The 26,659-nt window shown below is 36.6% G+C and overlaps 1 protein-coding gene across 11 annotated transcripts in view; it reads right to left on the reverse strand.

The window, feature by feature from the left end:
* The window catches only part of LOC127862021 (rho-associated protein kinase 2-like), a 461,134-nt gene that overhangs the window by 328,049 nt on the left and 106,426 nt on the right, over positions 1–26,659 (reverse strand). For 2 of the 11 annotated variants that reach the window (XR_008040404.1, XR_008040403.1), the window contains exons 32-35: positions 23,174–23,306; positions 21,269–21,334; positions 18,128–18,260; positions 4,229–7,435 (exon numbers count right to left, since the gene is read on the reverse strand). Coding sequence is in view for 4 of the 11 variants with exons in the window: in XM_052400938.1 (XP_052256898.1) it covers positions 7,330–7,435; positions 18,128–18,260; positions 21,269–21,334; positions 23,174–23,306 (438 nt within the window). In the remaining 7 variants the exon portion in view is untranslated. Of the gene's footprint in view, positions 1–939; positions 7,436–18,127; positions 18,261–21,268; positions 21,335–23,173; positions 23,307–26,659 lie in introns of those variants that run through there. The other 9 variants (XR_008040400.1, XR_008040405.1, XR_008040402.1 and 6 more) reach the window with 9 other exon arrangements.

The raw sequence follows: 26,659 nt of genomic DNA on the forward strand, positions 1-26,659 counted from the left end.
CTATTTCGGGTCACTGTTACCTTGACCTTTGACCTAGTGACCTGAAAATCAATAGGGGTCATCTGCGAGTCATGATCAATCTACCTATCAAGTTTCATGATCCTAGGCCTAAGCTCTCTTGAGTTATCATTTGGAAACCATTTTACTATTTCGGGTAACTGTGACCTTGACCTAGTGACCTGAAAATCAATAGGGGTCATCTGCGAGTCATGATCAATCTACCTATCAAGTTTCATGATCCTAGGCCTAAGCGTTCTTGAGTTATCATCTGGAAACTATTTTACTATTTCGGGTCACAGTGACCTTGACCTAGTGATCTCAAAATCAATAGGGGTCATCTGCGAGTCATGATCAATGTACCTATGAAGTTGCATGATCCTAGGCCCAAGCGTTCTTGAATTATCATCCGGAAACCACCTGGTGGACGGACCGACAGACCGACCGACATGTGCAAAGCAATATACCCCCTCTTCTTCGAAGGGGGGGGGGGGGGGGGGGGGCATAATAAAGTAAATATAGTGCAATGGAGTTGGAATCATCCTTACCACGTGAGAAGTTTAATTTGAATACATGCAGTTGTAATAGTGATATGGGAAAGGTGCACATTTACCTTAACCAAATTTCAACTTACAAAAAGGGGAATAATTCCGCCGAATTGCAGGTCAGGCTTATGAACATTGGTCGGTGACCTCACACAATGACCCTGAACATGTGTGAAGTTTCAATTGAATGCCTATAGCCGAAGCAGTGATGTGAATATGGTGCATTTTAACTTTTGCCACAGACTTACATAGATGTCAACTTTTGGGTGAGCAGTATACATGTAGCAAAAACTTGTCGGTAAATAGTTGAGCTAAAGACTCAATATAAGCATGTTGAGTTTACAATAAATTAAGTTGATAGCAGCTTAAGGAATCAGGAAGGAAACAACACATGAAGTAAGGTTTTGCAGTATTTTAATTGGGCAAATATACATGCTAATTAACATCGCCTAGCCTCCTAGGCTGGAATTACATATTTATTCTATAGTATAATAATATATTAAAATGATTACAAAATAACTGTACATAACAATATTTGTCAGTGACAAAACAGCACTTTTCTATTCTCACAAACAAAGGTTTATGCTAACAACAGGAGTCCAAATATGTAAAAAAAACACTAATGTACAAAAGGTGTGGTAACAAGGAATAGTACAATATAACGTGCCATAATGGTTAAATATGAGAGAATACATTCAATACTTTAGCTTGTGGGTTAGTTTAGCACTAAAAGTAAATCCAAATATAGGAGTTATAGTAAAAAATAACGATAACAGGTCAAAAACATATGGCCTGGAAATGAAACAAAATTATAAGGATTAATTACATTTAACAAATTATATCCAATGAAATGTTAAAAAAGGATTTATAACATTCAACAAATTATATCAAATGAAAAAAAAAAAAAAATCATATATGCCAGCAAAATAATTAAACAAACATTGCTTCATTTTTTTTTTAAGATAACAGATGCATTAAGCAAGACTTGAACGAAACAAAACAAACACATTATTACACAATTGTGTGGTTGTATCACAGTCTGATGTCATACAGATCTACCCTAGCAGCTTTCTTCCAGCTTCATTGAACATGCTAGTATCTATAACAACCTAAACAAGAGATTGCCAAGCAATATGGTCCCCTACCGGTGAAACTCCACCAATGTCAGTATTTTCTTTTATTTGTTGCCATAGCAACCAAAATTCTTGACGTAGGAACAAAATGAAATGACGTGCATAATCTCCATAATGCCATCTTTCCATGTTTCAAGTTTCATGAAAAAATATGAAGAACTTTTAAAGTTATCGCAGGATCCAGAAAAGTGTGACAGACAGACTGACAGACAGACAGAGCACAAACCTCCGGTTTCACTGGTTGGGGACAATAAAGCACATGTGGATTGATTCAATGCAATCAATTCGTAAAATAAAACACAGAACATCACTTTATCACATCCATGAATTAACATTGACCTGTGTTCAATTTTGAAATATACCTTTTGACAGTTCATGTGTCCTGATTAAAAAATCCATGTGAACACTTTACCGTGAATGCTAGTTACTTTCATTACTTAATCAAATCCTATTTCACTACATGTTTGCGTAATATTAAGGAAGAACTTAAGTTGCACCGCAGATGCATATTTGACACGTGTCATGTGAATATTGGTCTTATACCATATATGGCCAGCAATTTCGCAGGCTGATCTGGGGTTACAATGGCCATATAAAGCATTAAACCCATTTTTGCCTGATATGGCTTCTTTAATATACTAATATGGGGCAATACAACTTACATATTTACTTAATAGCGCCAACTTGATAAGCTTTGCTTGTTTAAACCGTTTCCCTCTCAGAAGCAAAGTGAAAATGCCTATGTGCAAACAGCATAAAACCAGAACAGCCTGCGAGTAACTCATCAGTATCTAGGTTTGCTGCTCATCAGTATCTAAGGGTCTGAAGTGAATTCTTTAAAACTTGGATCTAGTAAGAAAGGCCTTCAATAAAATTTAACTTTCTGAGGGACTACAAATGAGTTAAGATAGGGATCTAAGAGGTGAAGGGTTAAGAGTATCTGTGAATGTGTTTTTCTGTTCTCTACTGCCATACACAGACAAAAGAAGGGTTCTTAATGTGTGAGGTAAAGTTTCAACAACAAGTGTCATAGTGCACAAGAACTTTCACAGAGACAGATGTCTATAAATATAACAAATATACCCAACAAGTATAATCTACCAATGAGTAAATATTACTTACTTAAATCATTGAACTACAACTCTATACATACAAGACCTAGTGTTATACACATAGATGATTATAAAATAATATTTACATGATGCTTACAAAATATATTTGTTCCTTGTCAGTATATACAAGCAGAAGTATGTACATGATTGATAAACATATCCATAACAGCACAAACTCATGTACACCTTATAGCGATGCTTGGAAGAGATGGTCCACACAGGCCATTATAAAGCACTATGCTGATTAGTAAATAAAAAGGAATCGAATACGGATACAAATGAATAACTGAACATAAATGTAGTACTTTCAGTTGCCTCAATTTGGCCTTGTTTTGGCAAACCCGAGATATATGCATGTGCATATAGTGTTATCCAAAATTAGCCTGTGCAGTCAGCACAGACTAATCCACTGCACGGGCTAATCAGGTCAGACACTTTCTGTTTAAACTGGATTTTCTTTTATAAAAATCCTAGTCAGACAAGAGTGTATTCCCTGATTAGCCAGTGAGTACTTAATACATACAGAGGCTAATTTGTATATTAACATAATATTGATTTTCTTTCATCCTTTGGTAATTTTTTTTGTAAAAAGCAGCCTGTGTTGCATTGACTTATATCAGAAGTACACATTTCAGATGTCAAAATTCATAAGAAATTTAAGAAACATGAGAATATAACTAACAAATAACATAATGATATAGAGCAATATTCTAGCAAACTGTGTGAATATGAAAGACTTGCATTATACAAAACTCATACAAACACACTACTACTGTTCTACTGTACATGAACACAAATAAGTAACAAAATTGTTTGTACTAAACACAGTTCAGTGTTCTGGTAACATACATATTCATGTGTAGTACTATCTCATGGCATAGCAGTCCCCATCATAACATGTAAGTTAGTATTAACATTCACTGATATATGTGTCTTGTTCTGAGAAAACTGGGCATAATGCATGTGCGTAAAGTGTCCTCCCAGATTAGCCTGTGCAGTCTGCACAGGCTAATCAGGGATGACACTTTCCGCCTTAACATTTTTTTCAGTTAGGAGGAACTTCCTTGAAACTAAAAATACTATAAAAGTGGAAAGTGTCGTCCCTGATTAGCCTGTGCGGACTGCACAGGCTAATCTGGGACGACACTTTATGCACATGCATTAAGCCCAATTTTCTCAGAACAAGACATATATGCGAACAATCAACAACAGATTGTAGAAGGCCATTATACAACTAGATAAGCCAATTGATATATATTCAACTAACATCTTGTTCTTAAATCAAAAGATTGTTTCATCAAAATTGCTACAGATTTATCAACATAACCCTACATGATTACCTATTTCTAGGCTATTGAAAACAGATTTAACTATGATTAGGATAGAGTATAATATATTTCCCACAAATATTCTGAAAAATCGCATACAGATTTTTAAGAACCTTGCTGCCCTTGTGCGTAAACGTACAGCATGATTCTTGCAATATGATACAGGTCCTCTTTCACTCAGAATCAGCCTTTAAAGCTGTACCAAACAAACCTGCTGTATTTGCCTGACATTTCAGAACAGTCCGACTAACAGTTAACTGCTGTGGTTACGTAAGGTGAGAATATAACATCTGTTAAAATACAACTGGCATCAATCGAAAATGAGTCTTATGCCATATTACGTCAGCGTAGCTCCAGATGAGTCTGCGCAGGCTGATAAGGAGCTACCCTGCCAGCTTATGAACCCACAACACCTTGGGTAATTTATATCGGACAGTGTGGCTTCTGACCAGACTGCGTAATTCCCCACGCAAAACTGGATCAACGCAGATTTTGATTGACAAATTACCCATTTTCACATAATGTGTCAGATACAGTTTTAGCTTTGTGGAATGTATTTAACAGCAGTTAAAGCCATATAAACAGAGGAGCAATGCAAACTATAATTTAAATGTCTTTACAAAAGATAACAAATATTTTATGATAAAGCAAAACAATAAGGTAGTTAGAGCAAATTGTAAATAGCAATATGTACTATAAAATGGTTACTCAAGAAATGGTAAGTGCATGTAATAATCTTTGAACAAGGTCAACAATATTAAATATAAAATTAAAAACATGACTGACCTACAGTCAAAATGCAACTTGAAGGCAATCATGTCAAAAAGCACATTTAAGGCCATGCCATACATCAACACCAATACAAAGAGTTGTGGAGTTAATGATTATCTTATTGAGATACAGCAGTTACAGACTGGTTCCTAAATGAAGCACCTGTTGAAATGTCTTAAGTAGAATCAATACAGCAAGAATATTGAACACATCATAAATTTGCCCATGAGTGTCAAAACTCAAGCCTTAACTCTTTCAGTGCTGGAACCGAATTGTAATGGCATTTGCAAACAGTTTGGATCCAGATGAGATGCCACAGATCCAAACTGTTTGCTATTCTGATAGTAATCTTCGAAAAAAATCGAAGAAAATGCTAATTTTAGAAATTCAGCAGACAACATTTTAGCAGACGACAAATTTCCCAGCATGCAAAGGTTTAAGACATAACTCCAGACATGTCTCTGCATCCATAATACTGAGATGAGGACTAATAAGGTCGCTCATTAGATCAGGAAACCTTGCATGACTTCATAGCGCAGGCTGGTCTAAAGCTACACTGGCCACATATGGCATATCAGGAAGCCTTGCATGACTTCATAGCGCAGACTGGTCTAAAGCTACACTGGCCACATATGGCATATCAGGAAGCCTTGCATGACTTCATAGCCCAGGCTGGTCTAAAGCTACACTGGCCACATATGGCATATCAGGAAGCCTTGCATGACTTCATAGCGCAGGCTGGTCTAAAGCTACACTGGCCACATATGGCATATCAGGAAGCCTTGCATGACTTCATAGCGCATGCTGGTCTGAAGCTACACTGGCCACATATGGCATATCAGGAAGCCTTGCATGACTTCATAGCGCAGACTGGTCTGAAGCTATGCTTGCCCCATATGGCATATCAGGAAACCTTGCATGACTATCGCACAGGCTGGTCTGAAGCTGCACATGCCACATAAGGCATATCAGGAAACCTTGCATGACAATCGCGCAGGCTGGTCTGAAGCTACACTGGCTGCACATGGCATTATGCACATTTTCACACTAAGCAATTCAATCAATATGAACTTCTCAAGAAATGTCCATTGCTAGTAGGCCTGCATTCACAAACCCATTTTCAGACTTGTAAATCAACAACATACAGGGACTCATGGAATAATACTTGCACTTTCAAGTGTAAGGCTTGTCGAAATATCGCCTATGTTGTAAAACATTCATTCTTAAAAATGAGTCATGCTCTGTGAAAAAAGGGGTTTTATGCATGTGCAATTTCGTCCCAGATTAGCCTGTGCCGACTGAACATGACATTACTTTCTGCCGAGAGTGTTTATGTTTAGAAGAGATTTCCTTACAGGGAAAAATTCCATGAAGTCAAATGTGTAGTTAATGATAAACCTGAACGGATTGTCACCAGTTTTCCCAGAGAGTGCCATAATGTTCTACAGGATTTGGAATACAAAATCCATTCACCTTTAAGGTATGTAAGAAGTATAATAATTTTTCACTTGAAATAATAAATATGATTGGCAAAAGGTTTGTTATGAAAACCCTGAAGTGTGGCCATCTTAAGTCTGGGAATAGATATGTGAACACAAAACCTGGAATGTGACAAAACTCTGTCTTTTTTTCAACAAGTAATTACACTGACTATATTCAGTTCTGAAGACTTATTCTGTCCTTTCCACATTATATCGCCACAACATATCTGTTACCACAGAAACAAAAAGACTACGTGAAATCACCAGGAAACCACAAAAACATCAGCACCACAAACTTGTCCCACCACCATGTTTTGTTACCATTACACGAGCTTAAGTCGACAAGATTCCATGAGCCATGAATAATCTAATGTGACAGCAAATTATAATGCTGTATACTTCATACAGTTCTCCATGGTCATAACAGTAAATACTGCATGTACCACCATATTTGTGCAGGTGGGCTTTCCATATACCTTGTTAATATAATTATAATTAAGTTTTTTTTTTACAGGAAAAAAAACTTTGCACAATAAAACTGGCATTGCAGGACATACATTAACATGATTGCATGATATCTTAATTCTTATAACAGGAAAAACCATTACGTTTTATAATAGCAAATTAACAAAATATTATCCAATTGTATACAAATAAACATAACAGGTCTTCACTAGCGTAGAAAAATACTTATTGAGATATGTGTATATATATTTATATATATAAAGCAGACTGCATGGGCTTAGTGTCCTCTTTCGCATTTTTCTGAACGTCTGGAGCCCTGTTCAGTGGTAATCTCATGTGCAAGAGCACCAAAGTCAGTCCGAAAGTCAGTTGGCCCTCAAATTTGGATCCAAAGTTGCAAAGAATTGCTATCTTTGTGTGCACTCGAGTCCAAGGGTAAGTTTGAACGCATATATAGGTGCAACGTTGCGAAGAGTCATGATGCTCATGTGCAAAGGTCAGTTGGGTCGCATATTTGGGGGCAAAGTCGCGGAAGATCCTGATCTTACAGCTCGATTGGACGCACCGAACGAGGAGTATTGCTTCGTGTTTCGGTTGGACGTCCTGAAAACGGACATTGCACAAATATTTATTCATAACATGAGCTTTAGGAAGAGATTTTAAAGTCTGTATGAAAGAAAGCTTAAATAATGTTTTCAGTACAGTTGTGACATAATTAAACAGACACATTTTTTAAAGTAAACTGTTATAAAAGTGTTTAAAATATTATAAGAAACTATGAATGAAAAATAACTATTTTCTGTTTTGAGTTTGTTTGTTATTTCTTTAACAGCGCTGTTACTTAAGAGCAAAATTAATAGCAAATTCAATTGGAACATACAGCACATAAATCATAGATATATGACATATTGTAAAAAAAAAAAATATCAAATAAATATTAATTTATAAATAAAGGTTTTTTAAACTTATACACATACACATAGATGATAACTAAAAAATAAAAAGCGTTCATACAAAATAAACATATAAATGGATTATTTTGTGCACAATACATAATTTGAATCTAAAAGGCCGACAAGGTCGAAATCGCTCACCTGGGTTTGATAAATGAAGACTTGTAATATACAACAATTATAACTAAAGCAATCACAGCAGGTGATTTAATACTTACTGTGGTATCACTTATTTTCGAGGTCTAATTTTAGGGCTTTTCAAGTTCCCATAATTTTGAAAATTTATGATCTGTGCCAATCTTTACCAAAATTAATATATTCAACTAGTTCTCATCACCATATTGTATGTAGCATTCATATACTCGTATACATCTACATATCTAGTTCCTAAACGATGAAGTTGATATGAAATATTTAACTTAAATGTAACAAAAGACTGCACATTTCATAATATTGCAATTTGAGAAATCAAATAACAAACTAGTATTAATAATCAAAAGGCAATAACTCTCTGAAAATCATTGAACCTGTCCATATGCACATGCCCATCAAGCAGGTTTGGTATATACCAAGTTTCTTAAAATTCATGAGTGCATGTCCATAACACAACAAAATAGCAAATTAAGTTTCATCAAAGTAAGATCATTTGTTTTTGAGATCAAGAGTTGAAAAGAGAAATCCATTAGACAAGAGCTGTCTAACAATAGCAGGACTGACCATTCTTACAGCTTTGATAGTTCTTGTTTTATTTGACATCTGATATAATAACCACAAGATATATTTGAAGTAGACTATCTGTAGTTGTTTTTATATTACATGTAAATGTAAACCAAAACATTTATCAATTAAAACAAGAAATTTGACCATGTCTAGAAACTAGACATTTAACTATTACCAGGTAATTTAGGTCAATATAAAAAACTCTGAAGCATGGTCAAATAAAAAGTTGTGCAAGACCACTGAAAAAATTGTTTAAAATTAATCGGTGTATAAAAAAATTAACACTAGATGGCTCTGGGTGCCTCAACTAATAATAATGCGTAAAGCTCTTATGGCATGTTAGCATGATATAGTATGATTTAAGTTAAGATGGCAGTTAGTGAGCTTTTAAAAATGTTTTTTATATAGCTATGAGAAAAAAAAAAATTAACATTTTTTGTTTGTTTTTTTCAAAAGAAACATTTGAGGAAAAATAATGCTCAAATCAGATTTTTTCATCCAGTTTTTAAAGGTTTTTGCCATAGTTTTCTACATAATTAAAAGATTTGAAAAAAATTCTTGAATGACCATCGCAGAGGCATTTCTTAGTTTGGTTAAAATGCCAAAGGAGAGTAGCTTTAGTAAACTACTGATAATAGCTTCAGACAGTGACTGACCACAATAGCTCAACTTTAGCACTTCGTGTTCTGGCAAGCTCATAACATAAAATGAAAGTCTTTCACCAAAATCTAAATAATATTACACATACGTTGACACCGAAAAAGTAACCGTAAACAGAGAGCTGTCCACAAAAAGAAAAGGTTAACAAAATGCAAGTTGCTGTGATTATGGACCATTCCTGTACTGGAAATATTTGGGTTACACTGACTGTGGAATCAATACCAGGTTGGTTTTGCTAGATTAATCCTTCTACTTTCTTATACTGAATACAATATCTTTGTTTAGCTTATATTTCACACATCATTAACATTTTTAGATTTTTAATAAGTAAGAACAAGCGAGTATCCAGGGCTTTTTTCCCTTTCTTTTGTGAAGTGGCGGTTGGCCCTACAAAATTTTGACCAAGAGAGCCAAAGGTCCAAGATTGCTCACCTCAGAACCATAGGATCTACAACATTCCATACATTGTGATGTATGTATAACAAATGCACTTTCTGTACTTTCTGGAACCATTGTTTAACACGGCTGGGATATCATCACAACACATGTTTTGATAAAGTTTCATGCAAAAACCATGTGGACAAGTAATTCTTAAGTGTTAAAGGGATCTTTTCACGCTTTGGTAAATTGACAAAATTGATAAAAGTTGTTTCAGATTCGTAAGTTTTCGTTTTAGTTATGATATTTGTGAGGAAACAGTAATACTGAACATTAACCATGCTCTAATATAGCCATTATATGCATCTTTTGACGATTTTAAAACCTAAAAATTATAAAGCGTTGCAACGCGAAACGATTGAATAATTTGGAGAGTTCTGTTTTTGTCGTTAAATTTTGTGAAACTACGAAGATTGCTTATATAAGGTATAAAATACGTAAAAAATGTGTACTCAGCGGAATAGCTCAGTAGGCTAAAGCGTTTTTACTTCAGGACTCTGGCAGGACTCCAGGGGTCACTGGTTCGAAATCTGCTCCGGGCAATGTTCTTTTCCTTTTTTTAATTTTTTACTGGAGCTTTTACGATCCAATGTTTACATTTATCAATATTAAGCATTTAATGAATAAGTTAAAAAAATGCCAAAATCTGTGAAAAGGCCCCTTTAATAAGGTTTCACTATAGCCATAGAAAACAAGAAACCGTCGGAGACAGGTGATGCTCCCCAAAGTTTTTTTTGGTTACAATACTGCACTATATATTCAGATAAAAGGAAATGTCTTGAGGGGCATAACTTTGGACAAAATAATACGATGGATGGTTTAGCAACCTAAAAATTTCAAAGGGCCATCACTCTCTTAATACATAATCTAACCATAACCCACTAATAACATGCCCATCTCCACAAGGTAGTTAAGCTTCCCATAAAGCTTCATTGTATTCCAGTCAGTAGTTGGGGAGAAATAGCCCGGACAAGAATTGCACTATATGTACTGTTTATAGAAAATTTCAAAGGGCCATAACTCTGTGAAAAATCATCCAACCATAACCGGCTGATAATATGCACTTCTTGTTGGTAGTGAATATTCCAATAAAGTTTCATTGAATTCCCGTGATAAGTTGCTGAGAAATAGCTCGGACAAGAATTGCTATATATGTATAACGGAAAATTTCAAAGGGCCATAACTCTGTGAAACAAGAGCACCGCCTTGCGGGTGCAGACCGCTCATCTATTTTCTTTTTAAAGGTGAAGGGACTCTCATTTTCAATCACAAAGGAGGGAGGGGTGGAGTGAAGAGCGGTGCATTGTGTGGGGGTGTGGACATTTATTACATTTTCTTCCAAAAAATGCGAAAAAAAGGAAAAAAAAAATCGGGGGTGGGGGGGTGGGGGGGGGGTGGGGGGGGGTGGGGGGGATTCTTGGGTGCGATGGTTGGACGGTATTTCAAACATAAAATAATAAAAATAAATATTTGTGTTTTTTAACCGTTTCATAAAAAAAAATTGGGGGGGGGGTGAGGTGGGGGGTATAGTGTGAGGGTGTGGTGGTAATTTGTGAGATGATCTTAAAAAAAAAAAAAAAAAAAAAAAAAATTCGGGGGGGGGGGATTCGGGTGGGGGGAGGGGGGGGGTGGGGGGGGGATTCTTGGGTGCGATGGTTGGACGGTATTTCAAACATAAAATAATCAAAATAAATAGTTTTGTTTTTTAACCGTTTAAAAAAAAAATTGGGGAGGGGGTGGGGTGGGGGGGGTATAGTGTGAGGGTGTGGTGGTCATTTGTGAGATGACCTTAAAAAAAAAAAAAAAAAAAAAAAAAAAAAAAAATAGGGGGGGGGGGGGTTGGGGGGGGGGGGGGCACGGGCTATGGTTTGGGTGGAGTCTATTGTGGTATGTCAGGTAAGAGTAGTTTTGTCAAAGTATCAATCAAATCTAATCATAAATAAAGAAGTTATGGCAATTTAAGAGAAATTTAATAATTTGACCTTGAGAGTCAAGGTCATTCAAAGGTCAAGGTAAAATTCAACTTGCCAGGTACAGTAACCTCATGATAGCATGAAAGTATTTGAAGTTTGAAAGCAATAGCCTTGATACTTAAGAAGTAAAGTGGATCGAAACACAAAATTTAACCATATATTCAAAGTAACTAAGTCAAAAAAGGGCCATAATTCCGTAAAAATGACATCCAGAGTTATGCAACTTGTCCTTTTACTGTACCCTTATGATAGTTTGCGAGTGTTCCAAGTATGAAAGCAATATCTATGATACTTTAGGGGTAAAGTGGACCAAAACACAAAACTCAACCAAACTTTCAATTTTCTAAGTATAAAGGGCCCATAATTCCGTCCAAATGCCAGTCAGAGTTACATAACTTTGCCTGCACAGTCCCCTTACGGTAGTTAGTATGTGTTGCAAGTATGAAAGCAATAGCTTTGATACTTAAGGAATAAAATGGACCTTAACACAAAACTTAACCAAAATTTTCAATTTTCTAAGTATAAAAAGGGCACATAATTCTGTCAAAATGCACGCCAGAGTTATCTAACTTTGCCTGCCCAGTCCCCTAATGATAGTAAGTAAGTGTACCAAGTTTGAATGCAATAGCATTGATACTTTCTGAAAAAAGTGGACCTAAACGCAAAACTTAACCAAAATTTTCAATTTTCTAAGTATAAAAAGGGCACATAATTCAGTCAAAATGCACGCCAGAGTTATCTAACTTTGCCTGCCCAGTCCCCTCATGATAGTAAGTAAGTGTACCAAGTTTGAATGCAATAGCATTGATACTTTCTGAGAAAAGTGGACCTAAACGCAAAACTTAACCGGACGCCGACGCCGACGCCGACGCCGACGCAGACGCCGACGCCGACGCCGACGCCAAGGTGATGACAATAGCTCATAATTTTTTTTCAAAAAATAGATGAGCTAAAAATCATCCGACCAGAAAACTGCTGATAATATGCACATCTCCTCTTGGTAGTGAAGCTTCCTATAAAGTTTCATTGAATTCCGGTCATTAGTTGCTGAGAAATAGCCTGGACAAGAATTGCACTATATGTACAGTTAATGGAAAATTTCAAAGGGCCATAACTCTGTGAAAAATCATCTGACCAGAACCCGCTGATATTATGCACATCTCCTCTTGGTAGTGAAGCTTCCTAAAAAGTTTCATTGAATTCCGGTCATTAGTTGCTGAGAATTAGCCTGGACAAGAATTGCACTTTATGTACAGTTAAAGGAAAATTTCAAAGGGCCATAACTGTGTGAAAAACCATCCAACCAGAACCCGCTGATAATATACACATCTCCTCTTATAAGTGAAGCTTCCCATAAAGTTTCATTGAATTCCGGTCATTAATTGCTGAGAAATAGCCCGGACAAGAATTGCACTATATGTACAGTTAATGGAAAGTTTCAAAGGGCAATTACTCTGTGAAAAATCATCCGACCAGAACCCGCTGATAATATGCACATTTCCTCTTGGTAGTGAAGCTTCACATAAAGTTTCATTGAATTCCGGTCATTAGTTGCTGAGAAATAGCCCGGACAAGAATTGCACTATAGGTACAGTTAATGGACAATTTCAAAGGGCCATAACTCTGCGAAAAAAATCATCCAACCAGAACCCACTGATAATATGCACATCTCCTCTTGGTAGTGAAGCTTCCCATATAAAGTTTCATTGAATTCCGGTCATTAGTTGCTGAGAAATAGCCCGGACAAGAATTGCACTATATGTACAGTTAATGGACAATTTCAAAGGGCCATAACTCTGTGAAAAATCATCCGACCAGAACCCGCTGATAATATGCACATCTCCTCTTGGTAGTGAAGCTTCCCATTAAGTTTCATTGAATTCCGGTCATTAGTTGATAAGAAATAGCCTGGACAAGAATTGCACTATATGTACAGTTAATGGAAAATTTCAAAGGGCCATAACTCTGTGAAAAATTATCCGACCAGAACCAGCTGATAATATGCACATCTCCTCTTGGTAGTGAAGCTTCCCAGAAAGTTTCATTGAATTCCGGTCATTAGTTGCTGAGAAATAGCTAGGACAAAAATTGTGCACGGACAGTCACACGGACGGACGGACAGACTGACAGACGAAGCGGCGACTACATGCTCCCCCCCAAATTTTTGGGGGGAGCATAAAAATCATCCAACGAGAACCGGCTGATAATATGCACATCTCCTCTTGGTGGTGAAGCTTTCCATAAAGTTTCATTGAATTCCAGTCATTAGTTGCTGAGAAATAGCCCGGACAAGAATTGCACTATATGTACAGTTAATGGAAAATTTCAAAGGGCTATAACTCTGTGAAAAATCATCCGACCAAAACCGGCTGATAATATGCACATCTCCTTTTGGTAGTGAAGCTTTCCATAAAGTTTCATTGAATTCCTGTCATTAGTTGCTGAGAAATAGCCCGGACAAGAATTGCACTATATGTACAGTTAATGGAAAATTTCAAAGGGCTATAACTCTGTGAAAAATCATCCGACCAAAACTGGCTGATAATATGCACATCTCCTTTTGGTAGTGAAGCTTTCCATAAAGTTTCATTGAATTCCTGTCATTAGTTGCTGAGAAATAGCCAGGACAAGAATTGCACTATATGTACAGTTAATGGAAAATTTCAAAGGGCCATAACTCTGTGAAAAATCATCCGACCAGAACCAGCTGATAATATGCACATTTCCTCTTGGTAGTGAAGCTTCACATAAAGTTTCATTGAATTCCGGTAATTAGTTGCTGAGAAATAGCCCGGACAAGAATTGCACTATATGTACAGTTTACAGAAAATTTCAAAGGGCCATAACTTTGTGAAAAACCATCCGACCAGAACCCGCTGAAAATATGCACATCTCCTCTTGGTAGTGAAGCTTGCCATAAAGTTTCATTGAATTCCGGTCATTAGTTGCTGAGAAATAGCCCAGACAAAAATTGTGCACGGACAGACGCACACACACACGCACGGACAGAGTAAGCGGCGACTATATGCTCCCCCCAAAATAAATTTTGGGGGTGCATAAAAACTGCCTCATCCCCTGGCTGTCATTTTTTCAACAGACCAAAACCATCTTCAAACTCAGCTAAGACAAATTTTCAAACCAAGTGTAATTGAAGCTTGGACAAAAACATCATCAAAAGGTGTTAACAAGGATTCACTATAGCCCTAGTATTCACCTTGTGACGACATTGTCCTCAGTCTTACTCAAAGAACGAAAAAATATCCCTGGTATCAGTGTTTTATTTGCTTTGAACTATTTTTCAGTATTATTTTCAAAAATTTACCTTTCACAACCATTGGTTAATTAGTGTATGAGCTTTTAAAGAAGAATATGGCAAAAATATCAAAATACTACAAGACATGAAGACAGATTTAGCTGTCTCTATTAAATGCAAAACTAATGTTTAAAAACAAAAAAAATATCAACAAAAAAACAAGTATGCAACAAAATATTACTCAAATTAATCAAAACTACCATTCCAGCCTACTTGAAAAACCTTCATTTTGCTTTTAATAATGTTAGTATTAAAATTATTTTTTTCACAATTGTTGATAATATTTAATAAATATTATATGTTATAGCAAAATGAGGTGAATTTTGTTTAAATGAAAGCTTGTTTGCCCACATATTCATAATGATTCCAAGTAGAAACATAAGTATTTAAAAACAAAATGCCTGTGAAATTATAAGTTTAAGTGGTTCAGAAAGGTTCCACATTATAAATGTTTCTGTTCTTGCATTTATTTGAAAAAGAGGCCATGATGGACCCTTTGTATGCTGGGAAATTTGTCGTCTGCTAAAATACTGTCTGCTGAATGTCTAAAATTAGCCTTTTCTTAGAAATTTTTTCGATGAATACTATCAGAATAGCAAACAATTTGGATCCTGATCATCTGGATCCAAACTGTTTGCAAAAGCCTTCAAAATTCGGTTCAAGCACTGAAAGAGTTGAGCATTCACCTTAGTTTACGAACACAAGTTGTTGAAGACATGACCTGGTGACCTAGAGTTTGATCCCACTTAATTAAGATTCAAAAATGGCCTTCAAAGACAAACATTCTGACCAAATGTCACCAAGACTGAGTCATAAATAAGGTCTCTAGAATGATAACAAGGTTTTACTAAGATATGACCTAGTTTTTGGACACACATGACCCAGATTTAAGCTTACCCTAGATATTGTCAAGATAAGAATACTAACCAAATTTCATCAATATATACTAGTAGTCATTAATGTGGCCTCTATAGAGTGGTGAGAACATTTTTCTTAGATTTGACCTTTTGACCTGTTGACCTATTTTCTGTGCTCCCATGACCCTGACTGGAAACACAGCGTAAATATTGTCTATATAAACATTCTGAAAGTGTCATCTAGATTGAGTCATACATGTGGCCTCTAGAATGTGATTAAGGTCTTTTTAATCATGATTCTGGTGACCTAGGTTTGAGATGCACAAGATCCACATTTTTAGTAAAAATTTCAATATCAAGCAAAATTGTTGAGTTCAAATAACCACTTAAATCTTAAATTCTTAAAGACATTTATATACACAAAAAACTACCGAATGAATACTTTTTTTTATAAAACTGTTGTAAAACATTCACTATATAATTGAAATGTTTGACATAATATTTGACAAGATATACAGACCAAATTGATTGTTTTTCATATGTACACAGACAGTAAACCTACTCTCTATAAGTAGCAAGAGGCTTTATAAGATGTAAATTAGGATCATTATGAACAGTGGGCCCTGGTTATTGATTCCATAGGGAATGACAATATGTTTACAGTTGCTCACACATGTGGCTCTCGTGCACTACCAAGTTCTTACGCTTATTACTGAAATGAGAATTCAACATCAGGGTGAAACACCTTGTACAAAATAAGCAAGAAATTACGCCGCAAACCATGCACCTGTAAGTCGTATATAGTACTATATTCTCTTACTTGTCATATGTTTTACAAAATCTGGCTCTGGAAAACCAAGCTTAATGCATGTGACTAAAGTACCATCCCTGATTAGCCTGTTGGACACTGCATGTGACTAAAGTACCATCCCTGATTAGCCTGTTGGACACTGCATGTGACTAAAGTACCATCCCTGATTAGCCTGTTGGACACTTCCAGCTTTGGAATTGTTCATTTAAAGGAAGCCCCTTCTAAATGAAAATCCAGTCTAGGTGTAAAGTGTCTTCCCAGATGAGCACGAGTGGACTGCACAGGGTAATTTGGGACTACAAACTATGCATATGCTTGGTTTTCCCAGAGCCTGTCTCAAATCTGTTTGGAAACTGTTATTTCATGAAACAACAATAGGCTAACGCATATAAGCTTTAAGAAAGTCTGGTCTGAGTTGAAATTACAATTACAATTGTATGTATTCATTATTATATGAAAGTATCACTAGATAAAGTTAAAGAACATCTAATTATGTTTATAAAGCCAACCCCATGATAACTACTCAAAAAATCTATCCTTCAACTAAAGACAAAATAAAGCATCTTTCAAAAGAAAACTTTACATTCTCAAAATGAGAAAAACTCTTCATTGTTGTCATCGAAATAAACAGTTTCCCAGCTTGAAATTCTGGAGAAAATAGCACACATTTTTTAAAACAATAAAAATCATTTCAACTTTTGGTACCTTGCTATCAAAAAAAAACATATGTTGCTTATGTATGCCACAATACAATTTAAAATATTTATTAATGATGTTTACAAACTTTTACAAACAAATAACTTTCGTCACAATCATGACTAATACCTCTGCACTGCTTTGGCAGCTAGGTGCAAGGGAAAATTAATCCACCAAATGTGTGGATAACTGAGCAAAGAAAAGGTGACATATTTAAAGTTTCAATTTAATCAATTGAGAAATTTGGAAGGTTCACATCAAAAACTCATAATAGAGCTGTGCTCTGCAAAAACATGCATGTGTGTAAAGTGTCCTGCCTTTATGCTTTAATGGCATTTTTTGTTTAAAAAAGGTCTGTTATTATTGAATATCCTGTCAAGGCAGAAAGTGTCACACACTAATCTCGGACAACGCTTTGCACAAATTTATTATGCCCCATTTTCCCCAAGCAAGGCTTTCAATATTGTATGCAGACAGACCGACCAAAAAACTGATCAACAGTGTGACTCAAATTTAACAATCTTCAACCTTCGTTGGCAGGGGCATAAATATGGTAAGACCATATTACAATTAATATGAAATGTCTGACTTGTAATGCGACAGGTAAAAGCCAAGCAAACCTTATCATGATAGGAACACTTCCAGCAATCAGTACCGATGGATTCTTCAAGTTTCATTAATACAGGTACAATACATTACGAGCAAAGAAATATTGATGATCAACATGAACAAACTGTTCAAACTTAATATTTCTTAATATATTATGACCATATGATACACTATCTTTTCAATTTATTACAGTTTTTGCATAGCATATAATACTTATAAAATGGCAATTCCAATCTCAAATGCAACTTTTGTTTGTAAGACGTACCCTAATGTTCCCTGGCTGACAATGCCTTTCTTGGAGATTTTCTTGCTCAGGTGCATCACCCATGTCTTCTGGTCTTCTGAAGTATCTGCCAGAAGCAGCAGTTCTTTCGCTTGGATGTTCTGATCAAAGTTAACTGAAAACACAAATTGATATAATTATTGTCTGACAGTATGTTTTTGTATGTTCTCATCATGTTTCGCTGGAAACACAACTTTATAAAATTAATGTTTGTACATTGTATATACTAGTATTTATTATACACAATATTACTAAAAGTACAATCTACTGTCAACTCTAACCCTAGTTTATTTAAACAATCAACTGTTTCTTAAAAAAACTTCATGTTGTGTCGTTATTTTAATACCGTACAAACAAGCCCATTCATTAAATTCATATTCCCACAAAATACATTTTGTTTATTGATGGATGCACAACTAAACGAAACAAAGGACAATAACTCTTATTTAAGAAAGTGTAAGGTTATGGTTCTTCTGCATGGCACTTTTCTTCATTGATATCTAGTTTCAGGTTGAAATCTAGCTTGCATGGAGATATAGCCCTTAACAATTACATCATACAAAACCAACAAAGGGCAATAACTCTTATTTAAGAAAGTTTGGGATAAGAGTCTTGTGAATAGCACTTCTGATCATTGCTATCTATACATCCATAAAGTTTAATGTTGAAATCTGTCATCAGATATAAGATATAGCACTGAAAAGTTACACCCAACAAAAAACACAAAGGGCAATAGCTCTTATTTAAGAAAGTGTAGGGTTAATGTTTTGTGCATGGCACTTCTCCTTATTGATATCCATGTTTATTATAACCCACTTAAGTTCACTATGCTAAACTCCCATAGGCCATCGTGACATAGAAATACTGTCAGACCCAGTGGGAAGAAATTTACTGTCCAAAAAATACTGTCCCCGTTACCAAAGAATTCTGTCACCCACTACCTTAGCAATCACTTGCGGAATGGTAAAAAATTGAACTGTCCCATTCGTGCATGCGCATTATGAAGTTTTGCATTTCCAATGTAAACAGACATGGTTCATATAAATTGTTCATGTTTGAATGTTTTTTTTGGTATAATAAAATAAATACATGTATTACATGTCTGACAGGGTGACAGTAAATTTGTCAACTTTCGGAAAAATACTGTAAACCTGGGTGACAGTATTTTTTCAAGTTGACAAAATTACTGTCACCCTGTCAGACATGTTATATTTATATAATATACACCCATAAAGATTCATGTTGAAATCTTATACATATTGTGTCTGAGATATAGCCATAAAAAGTTTGTGACAGACAGACTGACTGACAGACAACGCCAATTATATCCCTCCGCCTTAGGCAAGGGATAAAAACTGCTTCTAATAAAAGCAGCAATAGTTACTGAAGTAAATAGGTAGGCAAGAATCTGCAAAACCTGTCTGCAATGTTTTGATGATATAGAGGATATTTGTTGGATTCGGTGGATTATCGATTTTAATTCACGAGTGATCATAGAAAATTATATTTTCACGAGTGGCGCAGCCACGAGTGAAAATATACATTTTATATGATCACGAGTGAATTAAAATCGATAATCCACCGAACCCAACAAATTTTCTTTTTATTTTATGCTTTATTTCACAGTTTATATACATTGTTTAAGAGTTTAACTAAAGAATTACGTTGGGAAAATGACGTCATTTCGTCCAAAAAATGACGTCATTTAACATGAACAGTGAAAATTATCGATAATTTTCACTGATAATTTTCATTGTTTGAAACAGTGAAATTATCGGTTTTAATTCACTAATATTTCTCTATAAACCACCGGAAAGTATAAAATAAAAATATCTATCAAATAGATAAGGTCAAAATACCAAAACGATGTTAAAGAAAATACATTTCAGCTGTGCTCTGTAAAAACCGTTGTCAATACATGTGTGTGAAGTGTTGTCCTATATAAGCCTGTGAAAAACCGTTCTCAATACATGTGTGTGAAGTGTCGTCCTATATAAGCCTGTGAAAAACCGTTTTCAATACATGTGTGTGAAGTGTTGTCATATATAAGCCTGTGAAAAACTGTTGTCAATACACATGTGTGAAGTGTCGTCCTATATAAGCCTGTGAAAATCCGTTCTCAATACATGTGTGTGAAGTGTCGTCCTATATAAGCCTGTGAAAAACCGTTCTCAATACATGTGTGTGAAGTTTCGTCCTATATAAGCCTGTGAAAAACCGTTCTCAATACATGTGTGTGAAGTGTCGTCCTATATAAGCCTGTGAAAAACCGTTCTCAATACATGTGTGTGAAGTGTCCTATATAAGCCTGTGAAAAACCGTTGTCAATACATGTGTGTGAAGTGTCCTATATAAGCCTGTGAAAAACCGTTGTCAATACATGTGTGTGAAGTGTCGTCCTATATAAGCCTGTGAAAAACCGTTCTCAATACATGTGTGTGAAGTGTCGTCCTATATAAGCCTGTGAAAAACCGTTCTCAATTCATGTGTGAGAAGTGTCGTCCTATATAAGTCTGAGCTCAATACAAGTGTGTGAAGTGTCGTCCTATAAAAGCCTGTGAAAAACCGTTCTCAATACATGTGTGTGAAGTGTCGTCCTATAAAAGCCTGTGAAAAACTGTTCTCAATACATGTGTGTGAAGTGTCGTCCTATAAAAGCCTGTGAAAAACCCTTCTCAATACATGTGTGTGAAGTGTCGTCCTATAAAAGCCTGAGCTCAATACATGTGTGTGAAGTGTCGTCCTATATAAGCCTGTGAAAAACCGTTCTCAATACATGTGTGTGAAGTGTCGTCCTATAAAAGCCTGTGAAAAACCGTTCTCAATACATGTGTGTGAAGTGTCGTCCTATATAAGCCTGAGCTCAATACATGTGTGTGAAGTGTCGTCCTATATAAGCCTGTGAAAAACCATTCTCAATACATGTGTGTGAAGTGTTGTCCTATTTAAGCCTGTGCAGGCTGAAAAAGCTATTCAGGGATGACACTTTTGGCTTTTAGGGTGTTTTTCTTTCAAAGGAAGTCATGCTCATGTGATGTTAAGTGTAGTTGCATCAGGTCCCTCAAGAGAGAGAGGTTCATTTCATAATTTGGGGTATTATACTTGTTTGTAAATTTTGTTTACCTTTGCAGTAACCAACAAACTCTTCCTTTTTGTCAAAGTGGTCTTTATGCACCCTGAAGTGACAGCCTGAAATCAAATATTGAATAAAATGAAAACATAAACATGTAGAATTCTTTGTGAAACTTTCCTTTATAAACAATTAATAAACATAAACTAATACCAGTAAGACAAAAGTTTGCTTAACTAGTTGAGTTATTCCAATTGTTCTTTACAGCAAAAATTGAATGCAAGAATATGAACAATTTTCCAACAATAACAAAATCAATCTGAATGCACTGCAGATCATTATCAGATTGACTAGAGCTTTGACTAATTAAATAATAAATGGTTTGGTGTTTAATCAATATTCATTCAAGCATTAAGACAATCAGTTATCTTACATTCAATTTATTGACTTGTACTAAGTTAAGATTAAAATGAAATATTTCCATTCATTCTAAAACATTATCAATAAAACACGCTAAGGCCTCAGTGGAGCTGTATCTTAGGCCCAAAAATAACAAGGGGTGTTTGTAAAACATGCATGCCCCCCTATATGGGCTATAAGTTGTAATAGCAGCCATTGTGTGAATACGTTTTTTGTCACTGTGAGTGGTGGTGGTGGTGGTGGTGGTGGTGGTGGTGGTGGTAGTAGTATTAGTAGTAGTAGTAGTAGTAGTAGTAGTAGTAGTAGTAGAAGTAGAAGTAGTAGTAGTAGTAGTAGTAGTAGTAGTAGTAGTAGTAGTAGTAGTAGTAGTAGAGCAGTAGTAGAAGTAGAAGTAGTAGTAGTAGTAGTAGAAGTAGTAGTAGTAGTAGTAGTAGTAGTAGTAGTAGACATAGTAGTAGTAGCAGTAGTAGTAGTAGTAGTAGTAGTAGTTGTTGTTGTAGTAGTAGCAGTACAAGTAGTAGTAGTAGTAGTAGTAGTAGTAGTAGTAGTAGTAGTAGTAGTAGTAGTAGTAGTAGTAGTAGTAGAAGAAGTAGTAGTAGTAGTAGCAGCAGCAGCAGTAGTAGCAGTAGTAGTAGTAGTAGTAGTAGTAGTAGTAGTAGTAGTAGTAGTAGTAGTAGTAGTAGTAGTAGTAGTAGTAGTAGTAGTAGTAGTAGTATGCATTACAAAAATGCAGTTAGCCTTACATTTGGTAAAATTTAAATATATTACAAGGGAGGCAAATCTGTAACAGTAAATTTATACTTATTGCATTTGTTTCCCCTGTAGTGTATTACCTCCCCTGTCCTGCTTATATTTATATTAATCAACGAAATTAAACATTAACACAATATTTAATATACAAAATATACAAAAAATCTCATATTCTGATAATATTTTTACTGATCCACTGTATTTTACTAAAAGGACAATGTTTCATTGGACTGATAATTATAGATTTAGGATTACAGACCAGTTGCTTCAGTAATATTGTTCAGAGTGTGCCCTGTTGGCCGCGTATGCATTCTTAAATTATCATTCAAAAAACCATTTTACTATTTCGAGTCACCGTGACCTTGACCTTTGACCTAGTGACCTCAAAATCAATAGGGGTCATCTGCGAGTCATGATCAATGTACCTATGAAGTTTCATGATACTAGGCCCAAGCGTTCTTGAGTTATCGTATGACAACCACCTGGTGGACGGACCGACAGACCGACTGACAGACCGACAGACCGACATAAGCAAAGCAATATACCCCCTCTTCTTCGAAGGGGGGCATAATTAAAACAGCTATTGTTGTTTATGTGTAACTCGTTTAAGCTCTAAAATCATTAAAGCTGGTATTTTTTCACTTATGACTACACTCTCCTTAGCGCTTTAATCATAACAGCCAGTATTTGTCACTTATGTCTACAGCTTTTTAAGCACTAAAATCATTCAAGCAGATTTTTTTTTCGCTACTATCTACACTCTTTAAAACTGGTATTTTTTCACTTACGTCTGCACTCCATGGCATTGGGTGGATGGAGCATGTGCCACATTGGCTTGTTGCAGGAATCACATGTGGTGGGAGTACGGAAATGGAGGTCTATAAACTCGTGACCCTTATGGTCAATAGCACCTGCCTTTGGCTGGAACACACACAAACCAGATTATTTAATGTTTACTATTGATTGGAAGATGTGCGAGCTTTAAGTAAGAAGTTGTGTTTTTTATTAACCCTTCACCACTTTAGGGGGCCGTTTCATCAAACATCGTGCAACAGATTTAGAATACGATGCATATTTCAAATAAACATTACCGGTATTACTAAACACGAAATCGTAGTATTGCTTATTTCGGTAAATTGATACATATCATAATTTTCTTACTCATGGTCCATATTTTGAGTGCACGTTGTTTAACAGCTTTTATATTTTGAGTTTTCCAGTTTTAAACGTATATTTCAATTGTTGTACAACCTTTGATGAGACGGTCCCTAGATACCTATCGTTACGCTTTTGTAGTTAAATTTTGTTAAAGGCCTTTCTTACTAGCAGGGCCAAAACACCAACTTTGGGGAAAAGGGAAAAAAATCTGGCTTTGAGGAATGAAAAATACTGAGGTAGATTGGAAATTGAGAGAAAAATGCATTATTTTAAAGAAATTTCTGTAGGGGCAAGGGCCTCTTTGGTAAAGGGGAAGAAAAAGAGGCCCCTTGCAAAGAAGTTTTTTTTGGCCCTGACTAGATGCAAGTTTTGAAGGTTGCAGTTCCAACCCTAAGATACTGGTGAGCAGCAAACAGCATAAAACCTGAACAGACTGAGAGTTACTCGCAGGCTGTTCTGTTTTTTTGCGGTTTTCACATAGCCTTTTTCACTTTGCTTCTGAATGGGAAAGAGCTAATGTCATTGCAATACATATAATTTAAACATATATAGCACGAACAATTTAAAGACTATCAAAACTAAAAAAAAGTTTCCAATACTATTTGTTGTTGGTTTATCAGTTTGTAGGGATTTTACACCAAATCAAGCTGTTTTCTGCCAGTAAACCAACTCAATGAATGTCTAAGCACTATTGTTTGATCTAGCAAAATATGCAAGTGCCCTAGCTGCATCAGAGGCAGGAAAAGAATGGCGGTTTAAATAATTTCATGACCTTTCCCCAGAAAAGTTTAGCAGCCCAGGCGAACATGCATAGAATCACACACGCTGGATTGCCATTCCTGCACTATAAAAACTGCGATAGCAAGCCAGGAGCTAGTATCACAAACAGTCCATATTCTGACTCAACTTTGTGTGCTTTCTCAATTGTTAAGATGAGTTCCACCATTATGATCAATTCGGTGTTCATAAAAGCTTTTTGAGTTTTGAGTCTGACTCAACCCTGAGTTCACGGAAAAAATTTGTGCACAATCCTATAGCTGAGATTTAACATTGTTTGTGAGGTCCCTGACAATTTCAACACTCTATACTGAATTCTCAAATCTCATCTACCAAGAATGTTCTCAATACTGGGCTCTGGCCCCTTACTATGACAGATTTACCGCTGACGTGCCTACCTTGCCAATAACTATGACAGATGTATCCCTGATGTGCCTACCTGGCCCCTTACTATGACAGATGTACTGCTGATGTGCCTACCTGGCCCCTTACTATGACAGATGTATCGCTGATGTACCTACCTTGCCCCTTACTATGACAGATGAACCCTGATGTGCGTACCTGGCCCCTTACTATGACAGATGAACCGCTGATGTGCCTACTTAGCCCCGAACTACTACAGATGTACCACTGATGTTCCTATCTGGACCCTTACTATGACAGATGTACCACTGATGTGCCTACTTGGCCCCTTACTAGGACAGATGAACACTGATGTGCCTATCTGGCCCCTTACTATGACAGATGTACCACTGATGTGCCTACGTGGCCCCTTACTAAGACAAATGTATCGCTGATGTGCCTACCTGGCCCCTAACTATGACAGATGTATAGCTGATGTGACGTCTTGGCCCCTTACTATGACAGATGTATAGCTGATGCATCTAGCTGGCCCCTTACTATGACAGGTGTACCGCTGATGTGCCTACCTGGCCCTTAACTATGACAGATGTACCGCTGATGTGACTACCTGGCCCGTAACTATGACAAATGTACTGCTGATGTGACTACCTGGCCTGTAACTTTGACAGATGTACTGCTGATGTGCCTACCTGGCCCATAACTATGACAGATGTACCACTGATGTGCCTATCTGGCCCGTTACTATGACAAATGTGCCGCTGATGTGACTACCTAGCACGTAACTATGACAGATGTACCGCTGATGTGCCTACCTGGTCTGTTACTATGACAAATGTACCGCTGATGTGACTAACTGGTCCTTAACTATGACAGATGTACCTACCTGGTCCGTTACTATGACAAATGTACTGCTGATGTGACTATCTGGTCCGTAACTATGACAGATGTACATACCTGGTCCATAACTATGACAGATGCACCTACCTGGTCCGTAACTATGACAAATGTACTGCTGATGTGACTACCTGGCGTGTAACTATGACAAATGTACCGCTGATGTGACTACCTGGCCCATAACTATGACAGATGTACCGCTGATGTGCCTACCTGGCCCATAACTATAACAAATGTACCGCTGATGTGACAACCTGGTCCGTAACTATGACAGATGTACCTACCTGGTCCGTAACTATGACAAATGTACTGCTGATGTGACTATCTGGTCCGTAACTATGACAGATGTACATACCTGGTCCATAACTATGACAGATGTACCTACCTGGTCCGTAACTATGACAAATGTACTGCTGATGTGACTACCTGGCGTGTAACTATGACAAATGTACCGCTGATGTGACTACCTGGCCCATAACTATGACAGATGTACCGCTGATGTGCCTACCTGGCCCGTAACTATAACAAATGTACCGCTGATGTGACAACCTGGTCCGTAACTATGACAGATGTACCTACCTGGTCCGTAACTATGACAGATGTACCTAGCTGGCCCGTTACTATCACAAATGTACCTACCTGGCCCGTAACTATGACAGATGTACTGCTGATGTGACTACCTGGCCCGTAACTATGACAGATGTACATACCTGGCCTGTAACTATGACAAATGTACCGCTGATGTGACTACCTGGCCCATAACTTTGACAGATGTACCGCTGATGTGCCTACCTGGCCCGTAACTATAACAAATGTACCGCTGATGTGACAACCTGGTCCGTAACTATGACAGATGTACCTACCTGGTCCGTAACTATGACAGATGTACCTAGCTGGCCCGTTACTATCACAAATGTACCTACCTGGCCCGTAACTATGACAGATGTACTGCTGATGTGACTACCTGGCCTGTAACTATGACAGATGTACATACCTGGCCTGTAACTATGACAAATGTACCGCTGATGTGACTACCTGGCACGTAACTATGACAGATGTACCACTGATGTGCCTACCTGGTC

Source organism: Dreissena polymorpha, chromosome 16, assembly GCF_020536995.1.
Source record: "Dreissena polymorpha isolate Duluth1 chromosome 16, UMN_Dpol_1.0, whole genome shotgun sequence".
In the NCBI taxonomy this organism is placed as follows: Eukaryota; Metazoa; Mollusca; class Bivalvia; order Myida; family Dreissenidae; genus Dreissena; species Dreissena polymorpha.